Source organism: Schistocerca gregaria, chromosome 3, assembly GCF_023897955.1.
Source record: "Schistocerca gregaria isolate iqSchGreg1 chromosome 3, iqSchGreg1.2, whole genome shotgun sequence".
Classification (NCBI taxonomy): Eukaryota; Metazoa; Arthropoda; class Insecta; order Orthoptera; family Acrididae; genus Schistocerca; species Schistocerca gregaria.
Genome location: NC_064922.1, coordinates 866,268,441 through 866,295,670, shown reverse-complemented (window position 1 = coordinate 866,295,670; position 27,230 = coordinate 866,268,441). Strand labels below are relative to the sequence as shown.

Genomic DNA, 27,230 nt, shown 5'->3' with positions numbered 1-27,230 from the left:
CTCTCTCTCTCTCTCTCTCTCTCTCTCTCTCTCTCTCTCTCTCTCTGCCTGTGTGTGTGTGTGTGTGTGTGTGTGTGTGTGTGTGTGTGTGTGTGTTTGCACACATGTTTAGCAGCGATTTATTAGTTTTAATTGTAACTGAAGTTTTATGTTCTGAGAATTGTATTTTATCGACACCTGTCTCATATCCTTTTCCTATCGGTACTTAAGACCATATTATCGATCTGGAGAGAGGTCTCCTTCTTGTACTGTTTGTCACAGTGCGTGGAGCCATCGGCTGTGACTTGAGACCACTGATGATAGTAACTGAGACAACTCTGACAGCATAACGATACTTTACGGACCACCCTCGTCATCATTTGTTACCTCTCATGTGGCAGTATCGTTGTGGCATTTTTCAGGACGACAATCCTCGTCCACACGTGGCACATGTCTCTAAGAACTACATGCGTGATACTGAGATTCTCCTTTGATCAGCGAGAACTCCGCAGCAGTCCCCAACTAAGCATGTGTGAGAATAGCTTACACGCCAAATCCGTTGAAGTGCCAGTATCTGGGATATCGAAGACCACGAATATTTATCCACAGCGGAATAGGTCGCTAAAATAATTATTCACTTTGCTCTCCAGTAATGATTTATTGAGACGTTTTGGGCTCCGCCCATCATCGGCAGTAAATGTCAAGCAACAATTTCAAAGTCATAACGACAAATCGAACTAACAATACATCTCTTAGAATACATTTTACAAAAGATATTACATGAAGTACAGGACCAGACACACCAAAATAAGAACAAAGAGTATGGAGAAATAGGCATCATCCCTCAGTATCAGAACTTAACTGACAATAGGACTGCATTACTAAGCTCAACTTGTAAGTAGGCTGTTTAGGTTTTTTTATTGGTAACGCCACATAGCGTTCTGTATGAAAAATCACTGGCTGTGCTGTGTGCAGTCAGTGGCTGGTTGGCATTGTTGTAATACTCGCCATTGTAGTGTTGTGCGGCTGGATGTTAACAGCGCGTAGCGTTGTGCAGTTGGAGGTGAGCCGCCAGCAGTGGTGGACGTGGGGAGAGAGATGGCGGAGTTTTGAAATTTGTAAGAATTGATGTCATGAACTGCTATATACACTCCTGGAAATGGAAAAAAGAACACATTGACACCGGTGTGTCAGACCCACCATACTTGCTCCGGACACTGCGAGAGGGCTGTACAAGCAATGATCACACGCACGGCACAGCGGACACACCAGGAACCGCGGTGTTGGCCGTCGAATGGCGCTAGCTGCGCAGCATTTGTGCACCGCCGCCGTCAGTGTCAGCCAGTTTGCCGTGGCATACGGAGCTCCATCGCAGTCTTTAACACTGGTAGCATGCCGCGACAGCGTGGACGTGAACCGTATGTGCAGTTGACGGACTTTGAGCGAGGGCGTATAGTGGGCATGCGGAAGGCCGGGTGGACGTACCGCCGAATTGCTCAACACGTGGGGCGTGAGGTCTCCACAGTACATCGATGTTGTCGCCAGTGGTCGGCGGAAGGTGCACGTGCCCGCCGACCTGGGACCGGACCGCAGCGACGCACGGATGCACGCCAAGACCGTAGGATCCTACGCAGTGCCGTAGGGGACCGCACCGCCACTTCCCAGCAAATTAGGGACAATGTTGCTCCTGGGGTATCGGCGAGGATCATTCGCAACCGTCTCCATGAAGCTGGGCTACGGTCCCGCACACCGTTAGACCGTCTTCCGCTCATGCCCCAACATCGTGCAGCCCGCCTCCAGTGGTGTCGCGACAGGCGTGAATGGAGGGACGAATGGAGACGTGTCGTCTTCAGCGATGAGAGTCGCTTCTGCCTTGGTGCCAATGATGGTCGTATGCGTGTTTGGCGCCGTGCAGGTGAGCGCCACAATCAGGACTGCATACGACCGAGGCACACAGGGCCAACACCCGGAATCATGGTGTGGGGAGCGATCTCCTACACTGGCCGTACACCTCTGGTGATCGTCGAGGGGACACTGAATAGTGCACTGTACATCCAATCCCTCATCGAACCCATCGTTCTACCATTCCTAGACCGGCAAGGGAACTTGCTGTTCCAACAGGACAATGCACGTCCGCATGTATCCCGTGCCACCCAACGTGCTCTAGAAGGTGTAAGTCAACTACCCTGGCCAGCGAGATCTCCGGATCTGTACCCCATTGAGCATGTTTGGGACTGGATGAAGCGTCGTCTCACGCGGTCTGCATGTCCAGCACAAACGCTGGTCCAACTGAGGCGCCAGGTGGAAATGGCATGGGAAGCCGTTCCACAGGACTACATCCAGCATCTCTACGATCGTCTCCATGGGAGAATAGCAGCCTGCATACCTGTGAAAGGTGGATATACACTGTACTAGTGCCGACATTGTGCATGCTCTGTTGCCTGTGTCTATGTGCCTGTGGTTCTGTCAGTGCGATCATGTGATGTATCTGACCCCAGGAATGTGTCAATAAAGTTTCCCCTTACTGGGACAATGAATTCACGGTGTTCTTATTTCAATTTCCATGAGTGTATATTATGACTATTAAGGTAAATACATTGTTTATTCTCTATCAAAATCTTTCATTTGCTAACTATGCCTGTCAGTAGTTAGTGCCTTCAGTAGTTTGAATCTTTTATTTAGCTGGCAGTAGTGGCGCTCGCTATATTGCAGTAGTTAGAGTGACCAAGACTTTTTTGAGGTAAGCTATTTGTGAAACGTATAGGTTAATGTTAGTCAGGGCCATTTTTTTGTAGAGATTTTTGAAAGTCAGATTGCGTTGCGTTTAAAATATTGTGTGTCAGCTTAAGCACAGTTATGTATAATTGTTCTAAGGGGACGTTTCATATGTCGACCCTTAGCCGAGGATACCTCACTGGGGTCTTCTGAGTTTTTCTTGTAGTTTGTGTAATTAGTGTAGATTTTGTTTATTGCTAGGGCGTAATTGTAGAGAGAATCTCCTTTGTAGTTGTAGTCTTTCATTGTTGTACAGTAAAACAGTTGTGGCACGCATGTAGAGTTGCACCAAATACTTCGCAGCTGCGCTTGCAATTAACTAGATATTATTTTCAGTGCTATGTTAATGTGTTTTCTTATTTTGCTCTTCAAATTGTGTTTTTCTGTGTTGTCGTGTGAAATATTGTGACAATAATGGCGTGTAAAAAACGTAACACTAGGCTCCAAAGTAAACTGAGAAACTAGTAACGACGAGTGTAGCTTACCAGCACGACTGTGTAATGAATTGACAGACATTCAAAGTAGTAATTTGGCAATAGTGCATAGGGAAATGGAGCGGGCTGCAAATAATGGTGTAGGCAGTGAAACAATTAGTGAACAGGGAAGCATTATCGATCGATAGGTCGGCAACAGCTCGCGTCAGGAATCCGAAATGACAGGACACAATCTTGCAAATACTGTAGATTAAGGTTTTGCGTCCTCACCGTTTTCTCAAATAAGTCAAGACACATTTTCTGTTCTTCAAACTGCGAATATTGCCGGTTCCAATGCATTGCCGAATAGCACTGAGGAATATGTTTCAGACACCAGTGCATTGTTATTACAATTACTGCAACAAATGGGACAAAAGCTTCAAAAGTTAGACACAATGGAACAAAATCTTCAAAAGTTAGACACAATGGAACAAAATCAGAGACAAACACAGCAAAAGCTTCAAAAGTTAGACACAATGGAACAACACCAGAGACAAACACAGCAACAGTTGGACACAATGGAACATAATCTTCAAAAATTAGACACAATGGAACAAAATCTTCGGAAGTTAGACACCACACTTGAACAAACACGTGAAGATTTAACTACTGAGTTACATAACATTGAATCGAAATGTCAAAAAATCTGTTATGACGTAAAAACACAAATTTGTGAGCTTTTTCAACCTATTTTTTCGCGGCATGAAAATGCATTACAGAATCACGAAGAACCATAAAAGAATTGCAAACAATTGTTCGTGAAAATCACGACACCTTGCAAGCTAAAATGGACTCAGTTGCATCCACCGATTCGGTTACGGAACTTGCAAGAACTCAGGAAAACTTAAAGGACACAGTAGATTCGATTTCAACACAAATGGACACTCTGAAACTTGGTTCAGAAAAACACACTGAGGAAATGTGTTCACTATCGGAGAAAGTAGCCGAACTTTCGGATCAGTTCACTAATTTATCCGCAAAGGTAGATGATGATCTGAATGACACAAGACCTGTAGCTATCACTGACACAGAAGAGTATGAACAAATTAAGAAATTCAAACAAAATCAGAATCAAATTAATACGCAATACAAAAGAGAAATCCGGGAAGTACAAGATCAGTTGACGCAGGTAATACAAAAATTACCTATTTCAGAGGGCACTCGCGCTCCAACACGGGAAGAGGAACTTAGAAATACGGAAAAGCTACAAAATAATAACACAGGGCATTTCGGAAATCATGAAAGAAATTGGCAAGGTGCACCGAATTTTGAGATGGAACCGCCGATACGACGTAACAATGACCGATATGCTACTCGCCGACACGATTATTTTGACTATAAGCTGTTCATTACTGCACGTAAATTCAAAACATTTAAGAATTCTGGCAATTTCATTCATCCACAAGCGTGGCTCCATCAATTCTCTCATTGTTTTCCTCCCAACTGGTCATTAGAGCACAGATTAGAATTTATGTGTGGCTACTTGGAGAATGAACCAGCTGTAAGAATGCGATCGGTCATTCACGATTGTCACAGTGAAGGAGAATTTTATCATGCCTTCCTCTCAGCATATTGGTCTCAAGCTACATAAGACCGAGTAAAACATAGAATAATAATGATGAAACATTTCGAACAATCTGAATTTTCCAGTCTTTTCAAATATTTTGAAGACACGTTGCACAAGAATCAGTACCGTCAAACCCATACAGCCCCCCAGAACTCATCCACATTTGCTTAATCAAATTACCTGAACACTTACGACATATTATTTTGGCAGGACGTTGCAAAGACGACACTGAAGCTCTTCAGGGACTCTTACAAGAATTAGAAATTGACACTGTCAATCGCGGAACGCGAAAACAGGAACACAACAATCACAGGTCACATCCGTCGCAATTCCGCTATGAAAGAAATAATAACTGGACACGACAAGTCTATTCTTACAACGCAAATCGTGACCAAAACAGACACCACCCATATGACAACCACTGGCGGAGTAATAATAGTTACAGAGAAAGATCGCATTTCCGTAGTAATAACTATCACAGAGACAATGAGAGGAACAGACAATATGGAAACCAAAATAATTATTATCAAGGGAGACAGAATAACTTAAGACGCAACGGTCCAGCGCGCACTTACGATTCAGGGAGAAATTCTCCACCACGTGACCGACAAGAAAGAAACTATGGAATCTACCGACATGACGACAGACGATATGATCGTAACGACAGACCTGAATTGCAGCAGAACTGGCGGGGTTCAAACAGAGCAGGGCCCTCTCGACAAGGTGAATTTGTAGAAGTTAGGTCTCCTAATCCCAATAACGACGCGCGCCAACAAAGAAACAGACAATGACTCGCACCGCAGGCAGCCGCGTGCGCCGGCTGGCTCACAGAAAAATAACTTAGACGCTAACCTTGAGAAAAATTCCAGTATTCTTTACCGACGTATAAAACATGATAATTGCTTTTCAGTTGACAGTCTGCGTACTAGGAAGAGTAAAGGTTTACACCACATTTCACATGTAAAACCGTTTATTGAAAGATAATCTGCTTTTTAACTTTGTCTTTGCCATAAAATTTTTCACTTCACGCTACTAGTACAATTTGTCAGACTTAGAATCTGTTAACATGCAACCATGTTTGAAGTTAAATATCCAGTCAAGAACCAAGAGAACTTATTTAAACAGAAATTACGAATGCATTGTTATAGTGAACAGACGTCACAGTGTTATTGTGAGTGTACATTCTTGCTTGTTAGTTGCACGATTACGTAACGACTATAAGGCTGACATACTTAGAACATTTACCAGTACTGCTAATGAGATTTTAATGCAACATTTTGGTTTACTTGAAAATAAATTCTGGATTTAAAGTACTTTCTGTGAGATACCAGATGACTCAGTGGTTAGTTTATGTGACAGCTACACGATTTTATCACGACGCTACTAATGAGTGACAATTTACAATGTTGCTTTTGCACTGTATCTGTTTTATATCTGCACAGTTTTTCTGTATTATTCTGGAAAGTAAAATATGTTTTAGTAGTATTTTTGTGGTATAGCTACAATGAGAGAGCCTTTTCTGTAGCACAACAATACGTTACAGTACAGTACTTACTTCATCACGGCAATAAGCGTAGTAACTACGATATCTATACGCAAAGAATTTCACTTTTGTTTATCATGAGGTAAGTACATTGACTTCTGTAGAACTTAGCTTTCGGAGGACGATAACTACGACACTTCCACAGAGATTATCTTACAAGAAGACGCACAGTTTAGCGCTACAGTACACGTATTTGAGTGATTAATTTTGTACTTAAAACATTTATTTTTAAAGATATTTGAAATACAATGATACAAAGGTTTTCCGTGATACATTTCATTCCATTGCTGCAATCTGTAACATCTGAAAATATAATTACATTAATTGGTGTCGTAAATATTTCGGTAAGAAAGTTAAGTGACCATCTGCACGTAATGCGTCGTGGGCACCCAGCTGCGCGACAGCCACCTGGAAACAAGCCATTAGTGTGTGCCTTTCCGAGGCACAAGAAAAAAAAGGGAGGCCATTATCCTCGCTATTGACATTCCTTTGTAGAAAGCATCGCAAAAACGACACGCTCATTACTTGGAAAGATACTTATTTACATTTGCACACCTGATAATGACAAGCGTCTTTCTATGAGAGTTGAGAGAATTTGTACTAACTTATGAAATGTCACATGACTATTGAATGATATTTTTATGCTTTGCCTTTCATAGTTGCTTATTTCATTTGATATCTGGTTTCCAGCTGTGTTGCAGCATTGGTTTTATAAAATAAAATTAAATGCATTTGCTAATGTGAACACTTTCTGTCAACAGATCTATTAAATAATCATTTTATGATCCACGTTCTTCGCAAAAGGAGCACTTCGAAAGGAAATAACAATAAGAAGGGATTAATAACAGTCACTGCACACTTAATTTTCTTTTCAACTATTTGGTATTTCTTTTATAGAATTAGCTTTTGTGGTGCACCACTTTAAATATATAGACATTAAGATGTAAATAGACATCTCCCTTATCTGCATTGTTGTCTTTAGTGTACTATTTTTTTTTGCTTGATCTTTGTCATGTTTAGATATAACTTATTGCGTTTGCTGCTGCTGTTTGCCAGGCACATTGTTACTGAATTTCACTTTGTATTACTCTGTTAAGCCAGTTTTACTACTGATTTATTTTTCTTGTTGCTGCACATTGGCTCATTTTAGTTGTAATGTTGCATTGCTTGGTAATTTAGCTTGTTTTGCCAATTTCCATTTTTTTAATCATTGCTGTTTGTGTTAATTGTTTTGCGCTGCTGCATTGCCTAGTCTCTTAGTTTAGCATCTGAGCTTAGTAGATTTAAGTTAGCTTAAGATGGGGTAGGCAATATAAGAGAACGAGTTATGAATTGGAAGAAATGCATTGAGAAGCTATAAGAAATGATTTGGCCAAAAAAAGTAGTGTACAGTGGAGAAAAACCTATTTTTGAAAGAGGATGTGAACAAAATACAGAAAGCATGCTTGGATAGGATATTTTTGGTGGAAACAAATGTTGAGATATGACGAAAGATCTACAGAATGAAGTTTTGGGTTGGACTGCAGTACAAAATGTTACCCTGAAAACAAACCGTGTCCTTTCTTTTTGTGTTATCCCACTATGTGTTTGTGTACCCTTGTGTAATTATTTTCTTCCTGTATCTGTGTACTGTTTCATAGAGTTTTTTCTCTTCTAATACTAAGCTACATTCACTATGATGAGGAATACTGTTATCCTCAAATATAATTTGCATTAATAACATGTTATTTACTTCATAAAGATGTTTACACATTATTTATTCTGTTTTGTTCTAATACTCATGTGTGAAGCTGATGTTTCAAAAGTTATTCTGATCTTTTATGTGTGTACTTATGTCAAAATTCCTGTAATACTGATGTATATGTTATTCCGATTCTTTTGTAAACCCTGTATTACTGCAAATGTTATCTGTACTATTATGTTCTTTAATGATGTATTTTGTACCTTCGTTATTGTATTCTCATGTTATAAAATTGTAATTGACACCAGCTTATCAAATTAAGTAACTTGTAAATTACATTTCACTGCACATGTTTCTGTTGGTCATAGTATATGGACAATATGTGAGAAGTAGGGACTGTTAGTGTTTGCACGTGTGTTGATAATTCAGCAAGAGACTGGTTAACAGCATTGCTGGTTCTAAGGACAATTCCAAAAACTTTGTGCGTGCACAAGTGGTGGTTTATGGACTTCCTATATCGTCCGCAAGACTCTTCGATGGTGATTGTGCACCTGCACAGTCGCAACAGATGGCTGCTAGCCATCTCTACAAGGACTACAGTCAATAGTCTTCAACTTCGACTGACTCTGCTGTGGGTTTGCTCTGTTGTGGCCCATTACCTGTCTGCATGTCAAGAGTCAGCACTGTCTTTCCGTTGGAAGAACAACACTACTTCTTCAAGACTGCATGGAAATCCACTACTTCCATGTGCATTTTCTTTTACTACTCAGACTTTGAGAAAAACACTGCAATTTTACCTTGATGAATGATCAGGACTGTCTTTATGGACTGTGAGAAAATTTTAGCTTTTGACCAACATTGTATCGATAAGTGTGTGCATTTCATTTCTTTGTTATTGTAATCATGAAAAAATTTTTCCAATCTGTATTGGCCACTGCCCAAAACAATTTGTAAAATTTTTTTTGGGGAGCATGGGGGCTATGTAAACAGGCTGTTTAGATTTTTTTATTGGTAACGCCACATAGCGTTCTGTATGAAAAATCACTGGCTGTGCTGTGTGCAGTCAGTGGCTGGTTGGAATTGTTGTAATACTCGCCATTGTAGTGTTGTGCAGCTGGATGTTAACAGCGCGTAGTGTTGTGCAGTTGGAGGTGAGCCGCCAGCAGTGGTGGACGTGTGGAGAGAGATGGTCGAGTTTTGAAATTTGTAATAATTGATGTCATGAACTGCTATATATATTATGACTATTAAGGTAAATACATTGTTTATTCTCTATCAAAATCTTTCATTTGCTAACTATGCCTGTCAGTTACTTTGTTTGTTCTCTATCAAAATCTTTCATTTGTTAACTATGCCTGTCAGTAGTTAGTGCCTTCAGTAGTTTGAATCTTTTATTTAGCTGGCAGTAGTTGCGCTCGCTGTATTGCAGTAGTTCGAGTAACCACGATTTTTGTGAGGTAAGCGATTTGTGAAACGCATAGGTTAATGTTAGTCAGGGCCATTTTTTTGTAGAGATTTTTGAAAGTCAGATTGCGTTGCGCTAAAAATATTGTGTGCCAGCTTAAGCACTGTCGTGTATAATTATTCTAAAGGGGCGTTTCAAACTGCCAACATTTGCCGCCAGGTGTATAAGACTGTTGCACTGTATTGTACCCGTAGAAATAGTCCAATGACCTTAAATTAGAAATACAATGAAAAATACAAGTGTAAAGCTATAAATACGATAAGACAAGAATATGTACAACAGTGTGTGCAGTATGTGGGACACAATAAACTGCTTTTCAAGAAGCTGTGAGTGGAGCGGCTGCTAGGTTGCAGGAATTGAGTTGAGAAAAGACATAATTTCCACATATTTGCTGTAGATTCAAGATGATAATTTATAAAGAGTGTGAAGAAGGAAAAATACTTCCCTTGTTGTTGAACCACGGTGGCCTTACTATTGCCACTATGGTGTTACTTTGTTGTCACACATCTTAACTTTTCCTGCAGGTCCTAATACCCCATGGGACGAAACCCTTTCTTTTATACTCTTCGTTTGGTAAGATTTTTTATCATAAATCCTAGCTACAACAATATACTTACGTGCCATTAGCTTCTAATACTAGGTTTACTTTAATGTTTCGATGATACTAGCTCTACATCAACCTTTCTGATTGATTTGTACATAATACTTTTATATATTTTTTACTGTAATGATAGACTAAAATAATTATAAACACAAACACAGACTCCTGAATCAATGATTATTATAAACTTAAGCTTAATATTTAATCACGTTAGCCCCACCTACACAATAAAGATACCTCTCCTCGTCCTAAAAGGCTCTGTCCACCACCATGCTTTTCGGTTCTGTTTTGTCACTCAGATTAGCAGTTGGGCAAATTACATCATTCCTCAACCCGGTGTTGCCACCTTGTGCCAGATCTGGCCACCTACTATTTTAAAGCATTTTATTGTATACTGTGTACTATACATAATGTTGTGCATATTGTTGTCTTATCATATTTTATCTTTACACTTAGAATTCTTATTGTTTATATTTTAATATAAGGTTGTTCAACTATATCTTTGTTGAGCTTTGTAACGCGGTCCTGCTAACAATTAAGTTCTAGAACCAATGGGTTTTGCATATGACTCCGTACTCTGTATGAAGACTTTACTCTTATTTCGGTATGGCTGCTGTTGTACTTTATGTATCACATCTTGTAACATTTATTTTAAGTTGTGTGGTGTTTGTTACATTTGTGGTTATGGCTTTACATTCTAGTTTGGCAGATATTTCTGACAATAGACAGAACTTGAAATGCGAGAAGAAACGATTTATTGACAAACAGCCAACACGTTCTTGTGAAACACAACTAGCTCTCTGTTCTCACGAATAAATAGGTGCTAAAGACAGGGTATGCCAAATCTTACGTTTAAATGACCAGAAGGCTTTTGAAACCGTTTCTCACATGCAACTTCTAATGAAACTTTTCGCCCATGGAGTATCATGTCAGTTGCGCCACTGGTTTCTTGATTTCCTGTCAGAAAGGTCTCAGTTCGTAGTGACTGACGGAAAGTCATCGAGTAAAATTGAAGTGATGCCTCGCGTTCCGAAAGAAAGTGTTGCAGGGCCTCTCCTTTTCCTGATCTGTTGTTGTTGTTGTCTTCAGTCCTGAGACTGGTTTGATGCAGCTCTCCACGCTACTCTATCCTGTGCAAGCTACTTCATCTCCCAGTAATTACTGCAACCTACATCCTTCTGAATCTGCTTAGTGTATTCATCTCCCTCTACAATTTTTACCCTCCACACTGCCCTCCAATGCTAAATTTGTGATCCCTTGATGCCTCAGGACATGACCTACCAACCGGTCCCTTGTTCTTGTCAAGTTGTGCCACAAACATCTCTTCTCCCCAATTCTATTCAATACCTCCTCATTAGTTACGTGATCTACCAATCTAATTTTCAGCATTCTTCTGTAGCGCCACATTTCGAAAGCTTCTGTTCTCTTCTTGTCCAAACTATTTATCGTCCTTGTTTCACTTCCATAGATGGCTACATTCCATACAAATACTTTCAGAAACGACTTCCTCACACTTAAATCTATACCCGATGTTAACAAATTTCTCTTCTTCAGAAACGCTTTCCTTGCCATTGCCAGTCTACATTTTATATCCTCTCTACTTCGACCATCATCAGTTCTTTTGCTCCCCAAGTAGCAAAACTCCTTTACTATTTTAAGTGTCTCATTTCCTAATCTAATTCCCTCAGCATTCGACTACATTCATTATCCCCGTTTTGCTATTGTTGGTGTTCATCTTATATCCTCCTTTCAAGACACTGTCCATTCTGTTCAACAGCTCTTCCAAGTCCTTTGCTGTCTCTGATAGAATTACAATGTTATCGGCAAACCTCAACGTTTTTATTTCTTCTCAATGGACTTTAATACCTACTCCGAATTTTTCTTTTGTTCCCTTCACTTCTTGCTCAATATACAGATTAAATAACATCGGGGATAGGCTACAACCCTGTCTCACTCCGTTCCCAACCGCTGCTTCCCTTTCATGCCCCTTGACTCTTATAACTGCCATCTGGTTTCTGTACAAATTGTAAATAGCTTTTTACTCCCTGTATTTTACTCCTGTCACCTTTAGAATTTGAAAGAGAGTATTCCAGTCAACATTGTCAAAAGCTTTCTCTAAGTCTACAAATGCCAGAAATGTAGGTTTGCCTTTTCTTAATCTAGCTTCTAAGATAAGTCGTAGGGTCAATATTGCCTCACGTGTTCCAACATTCCTGCGGAATCCAAACTCATCTTCGCCGAGGTCAGCTTCTACCAGTTTTTCCACTAGTCTGTAAAGAATTCGCGTTAGTATTTTGCAGCTGTGACTTATTAAACTGATAGTTCGGTGATTTTCACATCTGTCAACACCTGCTTTCTTTGGGATTGGAATTATTATATTCTTCCAGAATGAGATTTTCATTCTGCAGCGGAGTGTGCGCTGATATGAAACTTCCTGGCAGATTAAAACTGTGTGCCCGACCGAGACTCGAATTCGGGACCGTTGCCTTTCGCGGGCAAGTGCTCTACCACTTTCTACTACTTTCTTTCAGGAGTGCTAGTTCTGCATGGTTCGCAGGAGAGCTTCTGTAAAGTTTGGAAGGTAGGAGACGAGGTACTGGCAGAAGTAAAGCTGTGAGTACCGGGCGTGAGTCGTGCTTCGGTAGCTCAGCTGGTAGAGCACTTGCCCGCGAAAGGCAAAGGTCCCGATTTCGAGTCTCGGTCGGGCACACAGTTATTATATTCTTCTTGAAGTCTGAGGGTACTTCACCTGTCTCATACATCTTGCTCACCAGATGGTTGAGTTTTGTCTCCCAAGGCTGTCAGTAGTCCTAATGGAATGTTGTCTACTCCTTGGGCCTTGTTTCGACTCAGGTCTTTCAGTGCTCTGTCAAACTCTTCACGCAATATCGTATCTCCATTTCATCTTCCTCTACATCCTCTTCCATTTCTATAGTATTGTCCTCAAGTGCATCGCCCTTTATAGACCCTGTATATACTCCATCCACCTTTCTGCTTTCCCTTCTTTGCTTGGAACTGGGTTTCCATTTGAGCTCTTGATATTCATACAAGTGGTTCTCTTTTCTCCAAAGGTCTCTTTAATTTTCCTGTAGGCAATATCTATCTTACCTCTAGTGAGATAAGCCTCTACATCCTTACATTTGTCCTCTAGCCATCCCTGCTTAGCCATTTTGCACTTCCTGTCACTTTCATTTTTGAGACGTTTGTATTCCTTTTTGCCTGCTTCATTCACTACATTTTTATATTTTCTCCTTTCGTCAATTAAATTTAATATTTCTTCTGTTACCCAAGCATTTCAACTAGCCCTCGTCTTTTTACCTACTTGATCCTCTGCTGCCTTCACTACTTCGTCCCTGAGAGCTACCCATTATTCTTCTACTGTATTTCTTTCCCCCATTCCTGTCAATTGTTCCCTTATACTCTCCCTAAAAATCTGTACAACCTCTGGTTTAGTCAGTTTATCCAGGTCCCATCTCCCTAAATTCCCACCTTTTTGCAGTTTCTTCAGTCTTAATCTACAGTTCATACCCAATATTGCAGTCAGAGTCCACATCTGCCCCTGGAAATGTCTTACAATTTAAAACCAGGTTCCTACATCTCTGTCTTACCATTATATTATCTATCTGATACCTTGTAGTATCTGATCTACATGAACTATTCAGGAGGCAATTCGGCCTGCTATCCTAGATTGTTCCTAGATGATGCTGCCATTTACTGCCTTGGAAAGTCAACAAATGATCAAAATTAATTGCCAAATCATCTATACAAGATATATAAATGGTGCGAGAAGTGGCGGCTGACTCTAAACAATGAAAAGTGTGAATCCATCTACTTGAACCCTAAAAGGAATCCGAAAAATTTCATTTACATGATAAACCACATAAGTATAAAAGTTGTAAAGATTTCGGAATTGTCGTTACGAATTACTTAATTTGGAACGATCACTTACATAATGTTGTTGAGAAAGCAAACCAAGGACTGCGATTTATTGGCGGAACTCTTAGACAGTGCAACATGATTACTAAAGAGACTACTTACACTTCGCTTGTCCGCCCTCTTCTCCAGTAATGCTGTGCGGTGTGGGACCCACATCGGATAGGATTGATGGAGGACATGAAAAAGTTGAAGAAGGGCAGCTCGTTTTGTATTATCGCGAAATAGGGGCGAGGTTGCCACGGATATGATACATGCACTTGGTGGCAATCATTAGAGCAAAGGCGTTTTTCTCTGTGGCACAATCTCCCTATGAAATTTCAGTCAAGTACGTTTTCCTCGAAGTGTGAAAATATTTTGTTGGCGCCCGTCTGCATAGGGAGTAATGACCACCATAATAAAATAACAGAAATCAGAGCTCACACGGAAAGATTTAAGAGTTCGATTTTCCCTCGCACTGTGCTAGAGTGGAACTGTAAGTAAATAGCTGGAAGGTGGTTCGATTAAAGCTCTGCCACTCACTTAATTGTGAATTGCAGATTACTCATAGATGTAGATTTAGAAATCACTTTTGAATACTAAAGTGAATAATTATTTTTCCGAGCTATTCAGCAATGTATAACGGTTTATGGTTACTTAATGGTCGCGTGTCTTCTATCCAACTCTGTGTCCCTCCTAGAACAATATAAAGGACGATATACAGCGGTAATGGGCCTGACTGTCTCATAGAAGGGTAAAACAGCATTATATCACCATTCCAAAACGAATAACTGCATTATACAGGCCAGAGAGTGCGCAATGTCATACAGGTAAGTGGTCTCACACTGCTGAGTTATTTGTAAATTGATGGTGTATTCTCTGAAATAATGTCACATGCTTTCTTAGTCCACGAAGTTGAATTTTATTTTCTTCTTTTTTCCGAGTGCTTCAATTTTATATATATAATTCAACTAGAGCATGTTACCACTGGAATTTTGTCTTCTTTGTCACTATACTATATTTTTCACAGGGGTCCATACAATCCTGGAGGACATGAAGTGCCTTCGGGTCAAAACTCTTCAGATTCATTTAGTGCCCTATAATTGTTGCAGTTCACAACCACAGAAGAGAAAACGATCCAGCTCATGAACATCTGTAGTTGCTTCAGCACTGGGGAAGTGGGTACGATTCTACTGGGTACCAGAATCCTATAATACTTAACAGAAATTATCTCAGAATGATCTACTTTTGTAATTACTTTCTTAGCCACCCATCGATCATTTACAGAATAACACTGGACACGCCATTTTAACTGAAAAAAAAACAATAAAAAAATTAACTATTATGAGCATACAGGAACCTCATTTTATCACATGCACACACGCACACACACACACACACACACACACACACACACACACACACACACACACACACTCGACAAGACATCGATGATTCGACTGACATTCTGGTTGTTATTCCCTTAATCCATCTGAAAAAGCAGAGTGCACGTTACCTGAATGCGTGGCATGCTGAGGTTATGAACAAGAAAAAATGTTGGAATTATCCATCACATATTGTGGGCATACGATTCTACAGCAAAAATCAATAAACCATGGCAATTTACTGTAGAATGAAAGTTATTTGTTATTAACTGTGGTTAAGTTTCTTTAGCAGTCCAACTCGTTATTATCTAAGTAATCAGTGACTCTGTGTTAAAAGCTGTGCCGAAACTTACAATTTAAATATTTGGGCGTCATCTGTCTCTTTAATTTTGTTGTGCAGCGTACTGTGCAAATTTATTCCTTTGCAGGAAATTCTGTTCTGTTTCTTGTTTATTTATTGTTGGTAAATGTAAGTTTAGTCTGTCCCTTGATTCATGATCATGAATGCAGCTTTTTGTGACGTAATTGCTCATCTTTTTCTTGATATGTATAAAAGACTGGCAAATGTTCTCACGTGGTGTACTAGGATCCCCAGCTATTTGAACAATTTTTACATGGCACTCGATTACTATTATTTTTTTTCTAATGGCCCTTTACTGTACCAACGTTTTGTGTATGGGACCTACAAAAAAATTCCTGGCTAATTATGGAATGCATAAAGGGATAGCATGTAGTTGCAGGCATTGTCTTACACATTGGTGATAGGACTCTAAGAACATAGTATCCTGATGTCTTTTTCTGTGCTAGTGTATTTGTGTATCCATTCCATTGTTTGTAGTGAAATTTTATGGTCAATATTACCTTAGGTCTTTTATAGATCCAAAAATAACCTTGTGACACAGTCATTTTTGTCTAGAGCATGAAGTGCCAATTTTGTAAACTCTAATGTGGCTGATTCTGAACTTTCACTATTCTGGAAACCAAACTGTAGATTTAGTCAAGTAATTCTCAATGGATTCTATTATTTCTGACAGTGAGGGCATTAGATTAATATGACTGTGGCTTTCAGATCCTATGAATCAACTTTCCTTTGCCAGAGACACATTCCTGCCTCTTTCAGATACTCTGGTAAGTTACTTGAGCTGAAAGACTCATTTAAATGGTGAATTAAGGGAGACTGAAAAATTTCGTGTGGTTTCCTTAAGAATTCAGGTTGCCACTTCCTCAATGTTTGCTAACTTCATGATGGGTTTTATGAAACATAATGCATAATGTGAAAATAATGTCTGCATCAAAATCTACACCCCAAACTTTGGCTCATTCTGTCCTATTCGCTGAGTGATTTTAATGTGATACATAATTATTAGTGTTATTCTGACCGCCCCCAGTAACTGAGTGGTCAGTGTGACAGATTGTCAATCCAAAGGGCCTGGGTTCGATTCCCAGCTGGGTTGGAGATTTTCTCCACTCAGGGACTGGGTGCTGTGTTGTTCTAATCATCATCATTTCACCCCCATCCGCACGCAAGTAACAGAAGTGGCGTCAAATCGAAAGACTTGCACCAGGTGAACGGTCTACCCGACGGGAGGCCCTCATCACATGACATTTCATTTCAGTGATATTCTGTTGATTTTGCTAAACTGAATGTATTATACACTTTCAGAATTTAATGGAGAGTACATTTGCTACAATTATTTATGAAAACAATTACTGAGAATCAGTTTTGTTACCATCCTTCATGCCAGATTAATTTCCTTTCATTACTGTTCTGCTGTTTATTCCTTACCAATCACTAAAATTTTCCCCCACTCTAAAATTATTTTACACAACATTTGGTATTCACTTAAATGATATCCACCGACATGTTTGTGACACCATTAATTCCTCAACATATAAGCTTGTGTGAAAGATTCCTATCATCTACATAAAAAATTGCTTTGGCTGATTTTGAAAAATATCGGTTGTTGATAGCAATATATCAAGCTTCAAGTATTTGCTGGGTAAATGTATAAATGACCTTCTCAATTAGCACCCCTTCTCAAATGTGAACTAAGACACACTAAGTAGCTTTTTTACTTGGATGTAATATTTCTCTTGACTGTATTACTTTCTAAAATTTGTTTTTAGAAAGGGTTGTGGATAAAGAAATAGGATGTTGATCACAAAAATTTTCCATCACATCTCTTATATGGAAGATTACTGATATTATGTATAAGAGATGTGATGGAAAATGTTAATGATTGACATTTAATTTCATTGCCTGGAAAAATTCCTTGCACTAGAAATGCTCTGCTGAGGGTATTATTTGTTGATGAGGGACAATTCTTCATAATTCTCTTGTAATGTAGATAAAGAAAATGAAAATTCGTTTTTTAAGAACTTTTAAAAATCTTTTAACTTGGTCTTACATTAAATTGTTTAAAATTCTAAGAAATGACTTTTTTATATTCCCTTTTTTCAGGTCAACTTTGCTTCTACTTCTGCTGGTAAATTTTGAAAGTGGCGATTAAAAATATTTAATGATTGTGAACTGTCAGTCATGAAATATTCATTCTTTTGAATTGTAATACTCTTTTCTGCACTGCCTATCCCACCTTCTATTCCACAATGTTACCTGTGGCCTAAATGCTGCTGGCACGATTATTTCATTCTATCAGAACATGTACTTTTTGTAGGAGGTAAATAATGGAGTATTACTATTTGCTCTAGAAATTATATAAATTTTTTTCGTTGGAAAATATACTTTAGTCCTTATAATCTGCATTGTTTATTTGTTTGTGTGTTTTAATAGAATTTGTGATACTGTTTTCAAGAATCTTGTGCATAAATCTTGCATAATTTTACCATAAAATGTCTTGAATTATGTATAGGTACCTCTTTCCTTATATTTCATCCTTGACCAACCCTTTAATGTCATTCTTAAATTATTGATACTTGGAATCATTGACAAGGCTCACTATTTAGACAGATACGTTTCAGAACTGTATCATGTTAGGTTCTTTTTTTCATTAGCTCAGCATCAAGCTCAAAAGCACAAGAACAATATGCTAAACGTCATTACTTTAACTTGACAACTATCAACAGTAACTCGTAAATAAATGCCAAATTTGGTTACATAAAGTTACAGAACAGTTGACTGTAAAATATGTATTGCATAAATAACTCCCAAAAATAGCCTTACTTGCTAAATTCAGTTCATTAGATCTTGCAAACCTGTGCAACATCACTGTTGAAATAATGTTTACAACAGAGCTCGAAAATACAGTGCTACCGAGAAATGAGCTCATAGCTTCAAGGTAGTTTGCAGTTTTTCAAGCAATGTGTAGCAATAGTCGCCATCATTGGATCACAAATCAAATGCAGTACCACTTGTCATATAGGCCATACCACAAAAACCTAAAATACACTTCATGACTGTTTCTAAAAATTTAGGGACTGTGTTGAGATGTATGTCAACATGAAACTTGTCAAACTTTGACAGTTGGTGTGTTCAAAATGCAGCCAGCAGAAACGTTCATGAGATTCCCAAACAAACAACATCTGCTTACATGTTTAAGGCCATTTCATTTAAGGCAATTGAATTGTATTTGTCTTTCAAAATATGATGTACTACATGCATACTTATCATCGCTTTGTCTGTTTTGGAACTGTTTTTCTAAGTTTGATATGTGCTGCTTTTCAAAAGAGCATATTATGTATATTACATTTTTGGTTTCGATTGCATGAATGAACAGGATAAATACCCATTGCGGGTCCATTAACAACTAGTTTTGTTGTGGTTATGAATAAAACGCTGGGCATCAATGTACAATGATGCTAAAGATACTTCGCCTATGCATCAAATGTTAAATTTTTAGAACATTGTGTTTAGACTATCTCGAAATGCGTAAAAGGTGAAAGCAAATAACAAATCACACTGAAGCAATGTATGGATCTGTACACTATGTCGAATATGAAATTGAAACTTAGCCTGTTTGACATATACCAAATGCATGATTAAATTCACAAATATATGAAATAAAAAACAATATGCCTTAGAAGATTTGCTAACGATGTGTGAATGGCATTAATTTAATTTTTTTGACAAAAGCTTTCATGATATTGATCTAGCAATTTGGATTTTACTAGATTTTCAAGTCACTTGTTATTAATTTATCCACAATAAACAGATTTCATCACTAGACAAAAATTGAAACAGGAATCAAAATTCAGAGCACAATCTTTGTTTAATTATCAAATGAAATGTATTCAGACATTTAGGCATTTATTTTATAAACTTTATTTTAAATTTTGGCACCCGTATGATGAAAGGAATAAAGTTACCTGTACTGTGTTTTCATAATTTTGTCCTATATTTCTTATTTATGTGACATTCGCCTATTTATTTGTTGATATATTGATTAATATTATTTAAATACAGCTTTTTCTACTTAGTGTATCTTTTACTTCATGTTCTGCTTCATAAAGTACTTTCTGTCTGAATCAAAAATGGTCAAACATTGTTTCCATGCTACATTGTATTTTGTTTCGTGTAATTCTTACAAGAATCTTTTAACAAATATGTAGTGAAGATAACATAAACAGAGTTTAAATATATATATATGTATGTACTGAATGTATGAATTATATCAAGGTATATTAAAAATAGCGTTTTACTGATAAGCCACTGTGAACATGTCTATATCTGCAAGTATACATACATTTTATTTCCTGTTCAGTTTAATTTGCTTGTATAAGAAAATAGAAACGGGTCTTTGTAAAAATTTCAATCAATGAATTATAATTAAAATTTTATAATGCTGTTGAAATAGCCATCCACAAGACACTTTCACATTCAATTGTTGGACTTAATACTGGATGCTAGTATAAGGCTGATGTGGATAAAATGAAATATAAAGGATGTTTTAATCAAGAAATAATATTATGTTATGAAAAATAACACTGTTTTTGGCAAGGCTTAGAGTTTTGTTCTAGTGTCTGTACTAACGATAACAACAAAGTAGATAAGTGGGTTTTTGAAGAGTATTCACAAAATTGAAATTTTATTTGAAATTATTCTATTTTGTTCATTGTTTACTCATATATGCAATACACTTAACAAACCTTGAATTGCTGAGTTATTAAACATATTATAAGCAAATTAAAATTATCTTTCTCTTTTCCAACAGAAGAACAGAGCTACAAGGTAAACATCTGATAACAGATCTATAATTAGTTAACAAGAACATCTTTTTCATTTTCATTCTCTGTAGACATGGTATTCAACAATAGGTCCCAAAAATCTTATAACATGGTCGTGTTTTCAGGAGCTAACAACATTAGCAATTTTATTCCATGAATGTGTTATGAATCTAATATTAATCACATATGTACAGAAAGTCATCATGTTTATTAGCACCAACAATGCATTCCGAAAACTCTGAGGCTGAACACAAATATGTGGAATAGATTTACGTCTGCTGCTGTGTAGGTGTCTTTGTCAGTTTGTGGGGAACAAGCTGCTGTTGGGTAGCATTTGTCTGCTATTTGTTTGGAAATAAAAATTAAGAAAAATATATAAAAATGAGGGAGCTATTATAAATTACTATCTCTGCATTGTTCAAAGAAGCTAATTAATATTTATTTCTCTTGTTATGTCAATTTCTGCTTAATTTGTGGGATAGATATTATGAAGAATGAGCTATAAATTTCACTGTAACACTGTGCAGGGAAACATTCTTTTCACACATTTCTCTCATTATTTCATCCTCTGATTTAGGGATATAAGGTGCCCCAATATGCCACATCAATGTGTAAGAACTTATGTGGCTGACATTATGCAGGGGAAAAAGCAAAGAAAGATGTAGATGGAATTTCGACCACCTGTTTGCTATTCTAGCCACCTCCTTCACTTTTTTATTTGGCCTTATTTATTTCTGTTTCCAAATGGGCACATTTTTTAAAATCTACAACATTCCTTGTTCTTATTGTTTTATCATATTTGAAATGTTTCGTACTTACTGTTTAAATGAGTGTATATTTCCATTTGTACTCTTTTTATGATTTTTTTACTACAACTTCATCCTGCCATCCTGCACCTTAATATGTATGTACTTAACAAATAGTTAATTGTCTGCATATCACTCTTCCGGCTGTCACTTTTGCTCTTCCTGAATCGTTTGTTCAGTCTGATGTATGCTATTCATTCCTACTTTCTAAGCTTTATCCTTTAGGCTTCAAACAAATCTTTTCAACTATTGAAAATTGTAAATGTTTTACTTGAAACCATTATAGTCGCTAAGTCATAGTCACTTTAAGCACACTACTACTTTTCTTCCGTAAATATTATGCTTTTGTTTTCTGTGAACGTTGCATGCTATAAAATGTGTGTTACAGTAGACAGAATGTAAGTCCCGGTACCTGACACTGGTACAAATGCTGTCATCAAATAATACTGTAGTATTTGTTTACTGTTTCATGAAAATAATGGACTATAGCTAAGAACTAATTAGGTATATCCAAGTTGTATACGCCAAAAACAATTTTTAGGGAATTATATACAATAGTCGAAAATATGTTGCACTGTAATAACCTATTTGCATTAGTGTAGAATATTGGTGCACAATAAAAGAATCCGAGCAAAGACTTTCTGCAGCAGAAACCAAAATGTTTTCATAAACATCTGGTCTGCCTTTTCATGATCATAGGAAAATTCGCAGGTGGTACAGAGTGGCATGTACAGTTGAGAAGATGAGGTGAAGCTGTCTATGTTTTAAGAGATTTGCAGCTCAAGCTGACTGGGACACACAAGCAATACATGAGCTGTCATTGAAATTCGATGGTAAATGACCTGTATGGACTGGCTACATGACCTATTTACAGACATCAACATAGAATGCCTGCATCATGACGAAGCACAAGGCAACACCCAGTGGTGAGAGAGGGCCAAAAATTTCAGAAGAAACCATACATAATGCAGAAACAGCTATAAAGTGTAAAACGATTTCTCTATAGTAGTGCTAATCATGATGTAACTACATGTGAAAGTGGAAAATGAAGTTCAGAGACAAGCATTTCAGGAGTATTATGATGTGTACTCACATACAGATTAGAAACATTAACAATACAGCCAGAGTATAAAAGTAAACTTCCAATTTATCTACACCCTTAGAAAACAAAATTGATGATAGAGTAATATAAGAAGAAGAAATGTTAAAGCAAACTTATGCGAACGCTAACTGAAGATAAAGTGTTTATAATACAACATTTGGGGAAACTGCAGATGCATGATAGGAGTGTAGATGATGTGGGACTACAGGCTATAAAGATATAATCCAGTGTATTAATGGTGATATGAAGACCACTGGTAAGTTAAATACAAGGCTTGACAGAAAGAACTCATAGTGTGGAGACAGAATTAAATGATATAAACTATTAGAGGAACGATTACAAAAGGGTGGTGGAGAGTACAGAAAAAAAGAAAGGAGAGAACCAGTGCAGCACATATTTACAAATAAGCTCTCAAAAGAAATTAGTTGCAGGAAGCCAAGGAATGAAACTAATGTAAATGGAGATCATGTAATTGGGAAGAGAGTTGTTGGGATGGATTATGACAAGCTACCATTTTTGATGTACCAGTATCACTTAAAGTTACTTGACACAACATCACTCAAAAAGGTGTGGCGTAATAGTTCAGTTAACACAGTAGCTCTAGGAATGTCTGAAAAATGGGTAACTTGCTATAAATGTTTCCAACAGAAAGGTAATGGCGGGGTTGCCCGGCTCATTGTTTTTTACCTGTAATACATATTTTTCCTTACCACAAATATAGGAATTTTATAATAAAAATTGACTTGATAATTCAGACAGATTGTGCGATTATTTTGCTTTTAAAAGTGTATTTGTCGGCAAAACACTTTAGAAGTGTTGTGGCAGTTCTCAATGTCATACAGGTGAACTCTTCTGTCAGGAATATAGTTCGTACTTGTCAGATTAATAAAGTGAATGATGTGGTTAACACTTGATTAGAGATATGCATGTTTTTTCAAGACAAGTTTTATATGATTTTCAAACATACTATACTGTATAAGACTTTCTTTGCTGAGTGTTAAATTAAAAAAAATGTAATTAAGATATAAATTGTACGAAAGCACTGCAAAAGTAATAGTAGTCTGATACATATACCGTTGTAGAAGTCACTGTTTCCAACATCCAACCAATGGTTTTAATGTGTCACAGAATTAGTATGTTACATTGTGCCTATCACAGAGAAAATTTCTGATGCGTTCTAGTAATGAAACCATGGTGCTTATGTAAGAATATTATGTATACTGTTGTAAAGAAAAATGAGAGGCTCTTAAATCATTTGAGCAACCGTTCCTCGCTAACTGACTTGAGGTCTATAGCAGAGTATGTAGTAAAAGGAAATAAATCTGGTCCTTATACGAAAAATTGAAGTGAAAGTTTTACTAAGACAAAATTGGAAGATTTTGAATAGACAGTACTTCTCCCACATGCCTCCTACCAAACATTAAGTTGAATTTCCGTCAAAAATGCTCTGCAGCTGTACTTGAAAGCAAGGAGTTTCATAGAGTAAAACGTGCTACTGTACTTGTAAATACATAACTACTGTGCTGCAGACTGAATATGAGCAGTAACTGATACAAAAACTAGCATTTTATGCATAAGTTATAAGAATAACTCATGAAGGTACCCCTATAGTGATATCATGTGCACAATAGGTAAACTACATGTAAAAGAAAAGTAGAAGGTAATGAATTAATATAGCAAGTGAAAATTAGATTATTATTTTTTGTATAATCCAACATTTGGGTATGTAAGTAAAAATTAAATAATAAAACGAAAAAGAATAAATTATCAAACCACTTATTAATCAAAAATTTGTTACTCAATTCTTCAGAACCCAACAGTGTTAAGAATGTAGCATAATGTTGTTCTAGCATAATCCTTAATGTTATGCTGTATAGTGTGCTTCATCTTTTTGCATTTCTGAATGTTCCCTAATATAAAGATTTTTGATTGAAGATAAGATAAAGAAAGGGGGCATTTAACCTTGTCAGCTGCTTATTTTAAAACAAATGAAGGCACCTTCCTTTTTCTGAATATGTGTTATACTTTACTCTCATATCTCACAGATTCCTAAAATGGTTGAAAAGTTTACATATTTTATGTTATATAGCCCATAGACAGTGTAAATGGTAATTACTGATAAGATATTTCGAGGTGGTGCACAGTAAATGAGGTGCCCATATAATTAAACAATTGTGTTGTCATTCGAACTTAGAAAGAGGGTTTTGTATTTATCTGGGCCCACTATATCACCTTGCAAAATAAGGGCATTATATATTACACTATGAACGTCTTACTGTCATAGGATTGTATATAATGTCCTTCTGGTTTTATATATTTAAAAAATATAATTTAATTACTGGCAGGATGATCCTTGGTATAATAACACAGTATCATACCTAGTATGGTACCCTGTTGGTATATGAGAATGTTATTATTACTGTTGCTGTCACTTTCCGATCTCTGGGGTGAAAACGTAATATTTTATCAATTAAAGAATATGAACTTTGCAAATAACGGTCAAGATGCTCTTAAAACAAAACAAGCAAAAGGCACTCTGAGTCACTCTAGATGCTTGTCATTTTAATTTTTGTAGCAAATTGTTTTTTGGGTTAAGAGATGCATGGTATATGAGTTCTAAACATTTCCACTTGTTTACATACACCTATCGTCTGTCCCTGAGACTGCCTAACTTTAACATAGCAACATCTGACGGTCTAGAAAGCATATCCAAAACTTCACCAGCATTTAACAATTAATGATTAGTAAACACTGATATTAAAGAGCTAAGTGTCCATAATAACGCTCTCATTATTTATGTGGGATAATTTTACATGCAGAATATTGTGAAGTGGAAGCATCAACCAACCCTACAATTACTGTTTCCATGTAACATTTATTAATGTGTAGAGAAGAACGATAATGACCAACATTTTAGACAAGAACTTGTCACAAGGAGCTAAGTAAATGGTCAATCTAATCGTAAGGGAACAATCTGTTATTATTATCTCAGCTAGGTTATGATTCTGCCCTATATAAAAGTAAAATTGGAATGGTTGCATTTAGAAATAAAATTCTCTTTGGGAGTTAAACATTGACATCAATTCTCTCAAACAATTATGTGCTCATTCGAAAAATTACAAGGTAAAATACGTGATGTGTGCTTCACGCTTTTGCACAATATGAAGTTGTTATTAAATTCTATATTGATTCTACAATAAATTGAGTTAAACTGTGCAACAAATATAAAAAAGTTTCCAAAACAAAGTAAAATAGATAATCGCATTATAACGGAAATTCACTATAAAACTACAAAATTAAAAGGAGACAATGGCTGGACAGTAGGTGATACTCAAGTACTGACTGGCATATGTCAAAATAGGAAAATCGATCCCAGTTTTCGGAATTGTTAGTTGCTTCTTCAGGAAAGAAAGGGCGATATAGTGGGGACTGTTGCAAATGATGTGCAGGTTACTAAGTCTGGAAGCTGTTACGAGTATAGATGTCTAATAAATGAGGTCAAAGACCGAACATTGGTAACCACTGTGCTAGCTTCAGTACAGAGATGAAGGAAAGGTAGATTGAGAGGTTAGTAAAGATTATGTGGAAGAGAAAAATGAAGTTAAATGAATAGTGCAGTTAATAACTAGGAGGAAAGGGCAAAATGAGATAGGAAAAAACAAGGAAAAAATGGAGAGGGGGGGGGGGGGAAGAGATGAATAAATCGTGGTAAAATGCACTATAGTAAACAGTGAATTAAGTAATGAAACTCTAGTAATAGAGTATAGAATTTAGGCTTATTAAAATAAATACAGTCCATCCATTCTGTCTCCCTGTAATTTTAAGGAAAAAAATGTAGTTACAAAACTAGCACTGTTTAGCTCAGATGAAGCACAGATTTTTTTTTTATTGTTTGTCACAGAATTATATATACGTAGATTCAGTTACTCTTTCTGAAAGAAGTAACTGATACAATCAGCTGCCCGGTTACATGTCCCGTCTTTATGGGATTTAATGAAGTTCAGTACTTGTACGACACATTAATTATCGGTTTCGTTTCCCGTCCATACTGAGCGAAACCTAGTTCCCCATTTTCAGATTCCATTGCTCGTGTCACTAGCGGCCATAGTACAGTGTCTGAGCTACAAAGTTAGCTCGCCATTTGATCTGTTGACACGAAAGACTTGTTCTCGAAAGGCTTTTCACTGACGCCATCTTGCAAAGTCCTGGTGCCGGTGCACCGTTCGGCCTCGGGACTCTGGTCGGCCACCTCCCGCAGCGGCGAGATGTCGTTCGTGAAGCCCTCGAGACGCGGGGACGGCCTGCAGAGGCCGGCCGAGATGGCGGGCAGGGACGCGCGCTTGCGGGGGCTGTAGGCGGCCCTGGGGGCGGCGGCCTCCGCCACGGGCTCCAGCCTGCTGCCGGGCTGCTGCGCCCCACTCTCCTCCTGGGTCGGCTCGGCGCGCACACGGGGCGGCAGGCTGCCGGTGCGGTGGAGGCCCGGGGCTGCCGAGTCGCTGCCGTTGCCCAGCTGCCGCTGCTCCTCCTGCAGGAGCTCCTCCTGGGCAGGTTCCAAGGTGCACGTCACAAACAAGGGATTCAGATTCTTTATTGGTCATTCAGCATCACTACATGCAATATACTTCGTCAGTTCACTTAACCTATTAATTTTACAAAATAAATTTTTGCATATTTAAGTTGATATTGGGCATTTTTAAAAATTCTTCTAATGAATACGGTGGATTACTTAACAAGAAGTTATGTACATTTTCTTTAAATCA

The 27,230-nt window shown here is 37.7% G+C and overlaps 1 protein-coding gene across 1 annotated transcript in view; it reads right to left on the bottom strand.

Moving 5' to 3' along the window:
- Window positions 1–19,486: 19,486 nt before the first annotated feature.
- The window catches only part of LOC126355635 (uncharacterized), a 427,254-nt gene continuing 419,510 nt past the window's right edge, over window positions 19,487–27,230 (bottom strand). Inside the window, exon 8 of the mRNA XM_050006001.1 lies at window positions 19,487–27,010. Coding sequence (XP_049861958.1) covers window positions 26,600–27,010 — 411 coding nt within the window. The 3' untranslated portion in view covers window positions 19,487–26,599. The remainder of the gene's footprint in view (window positions 27,011–27,230) is intronic.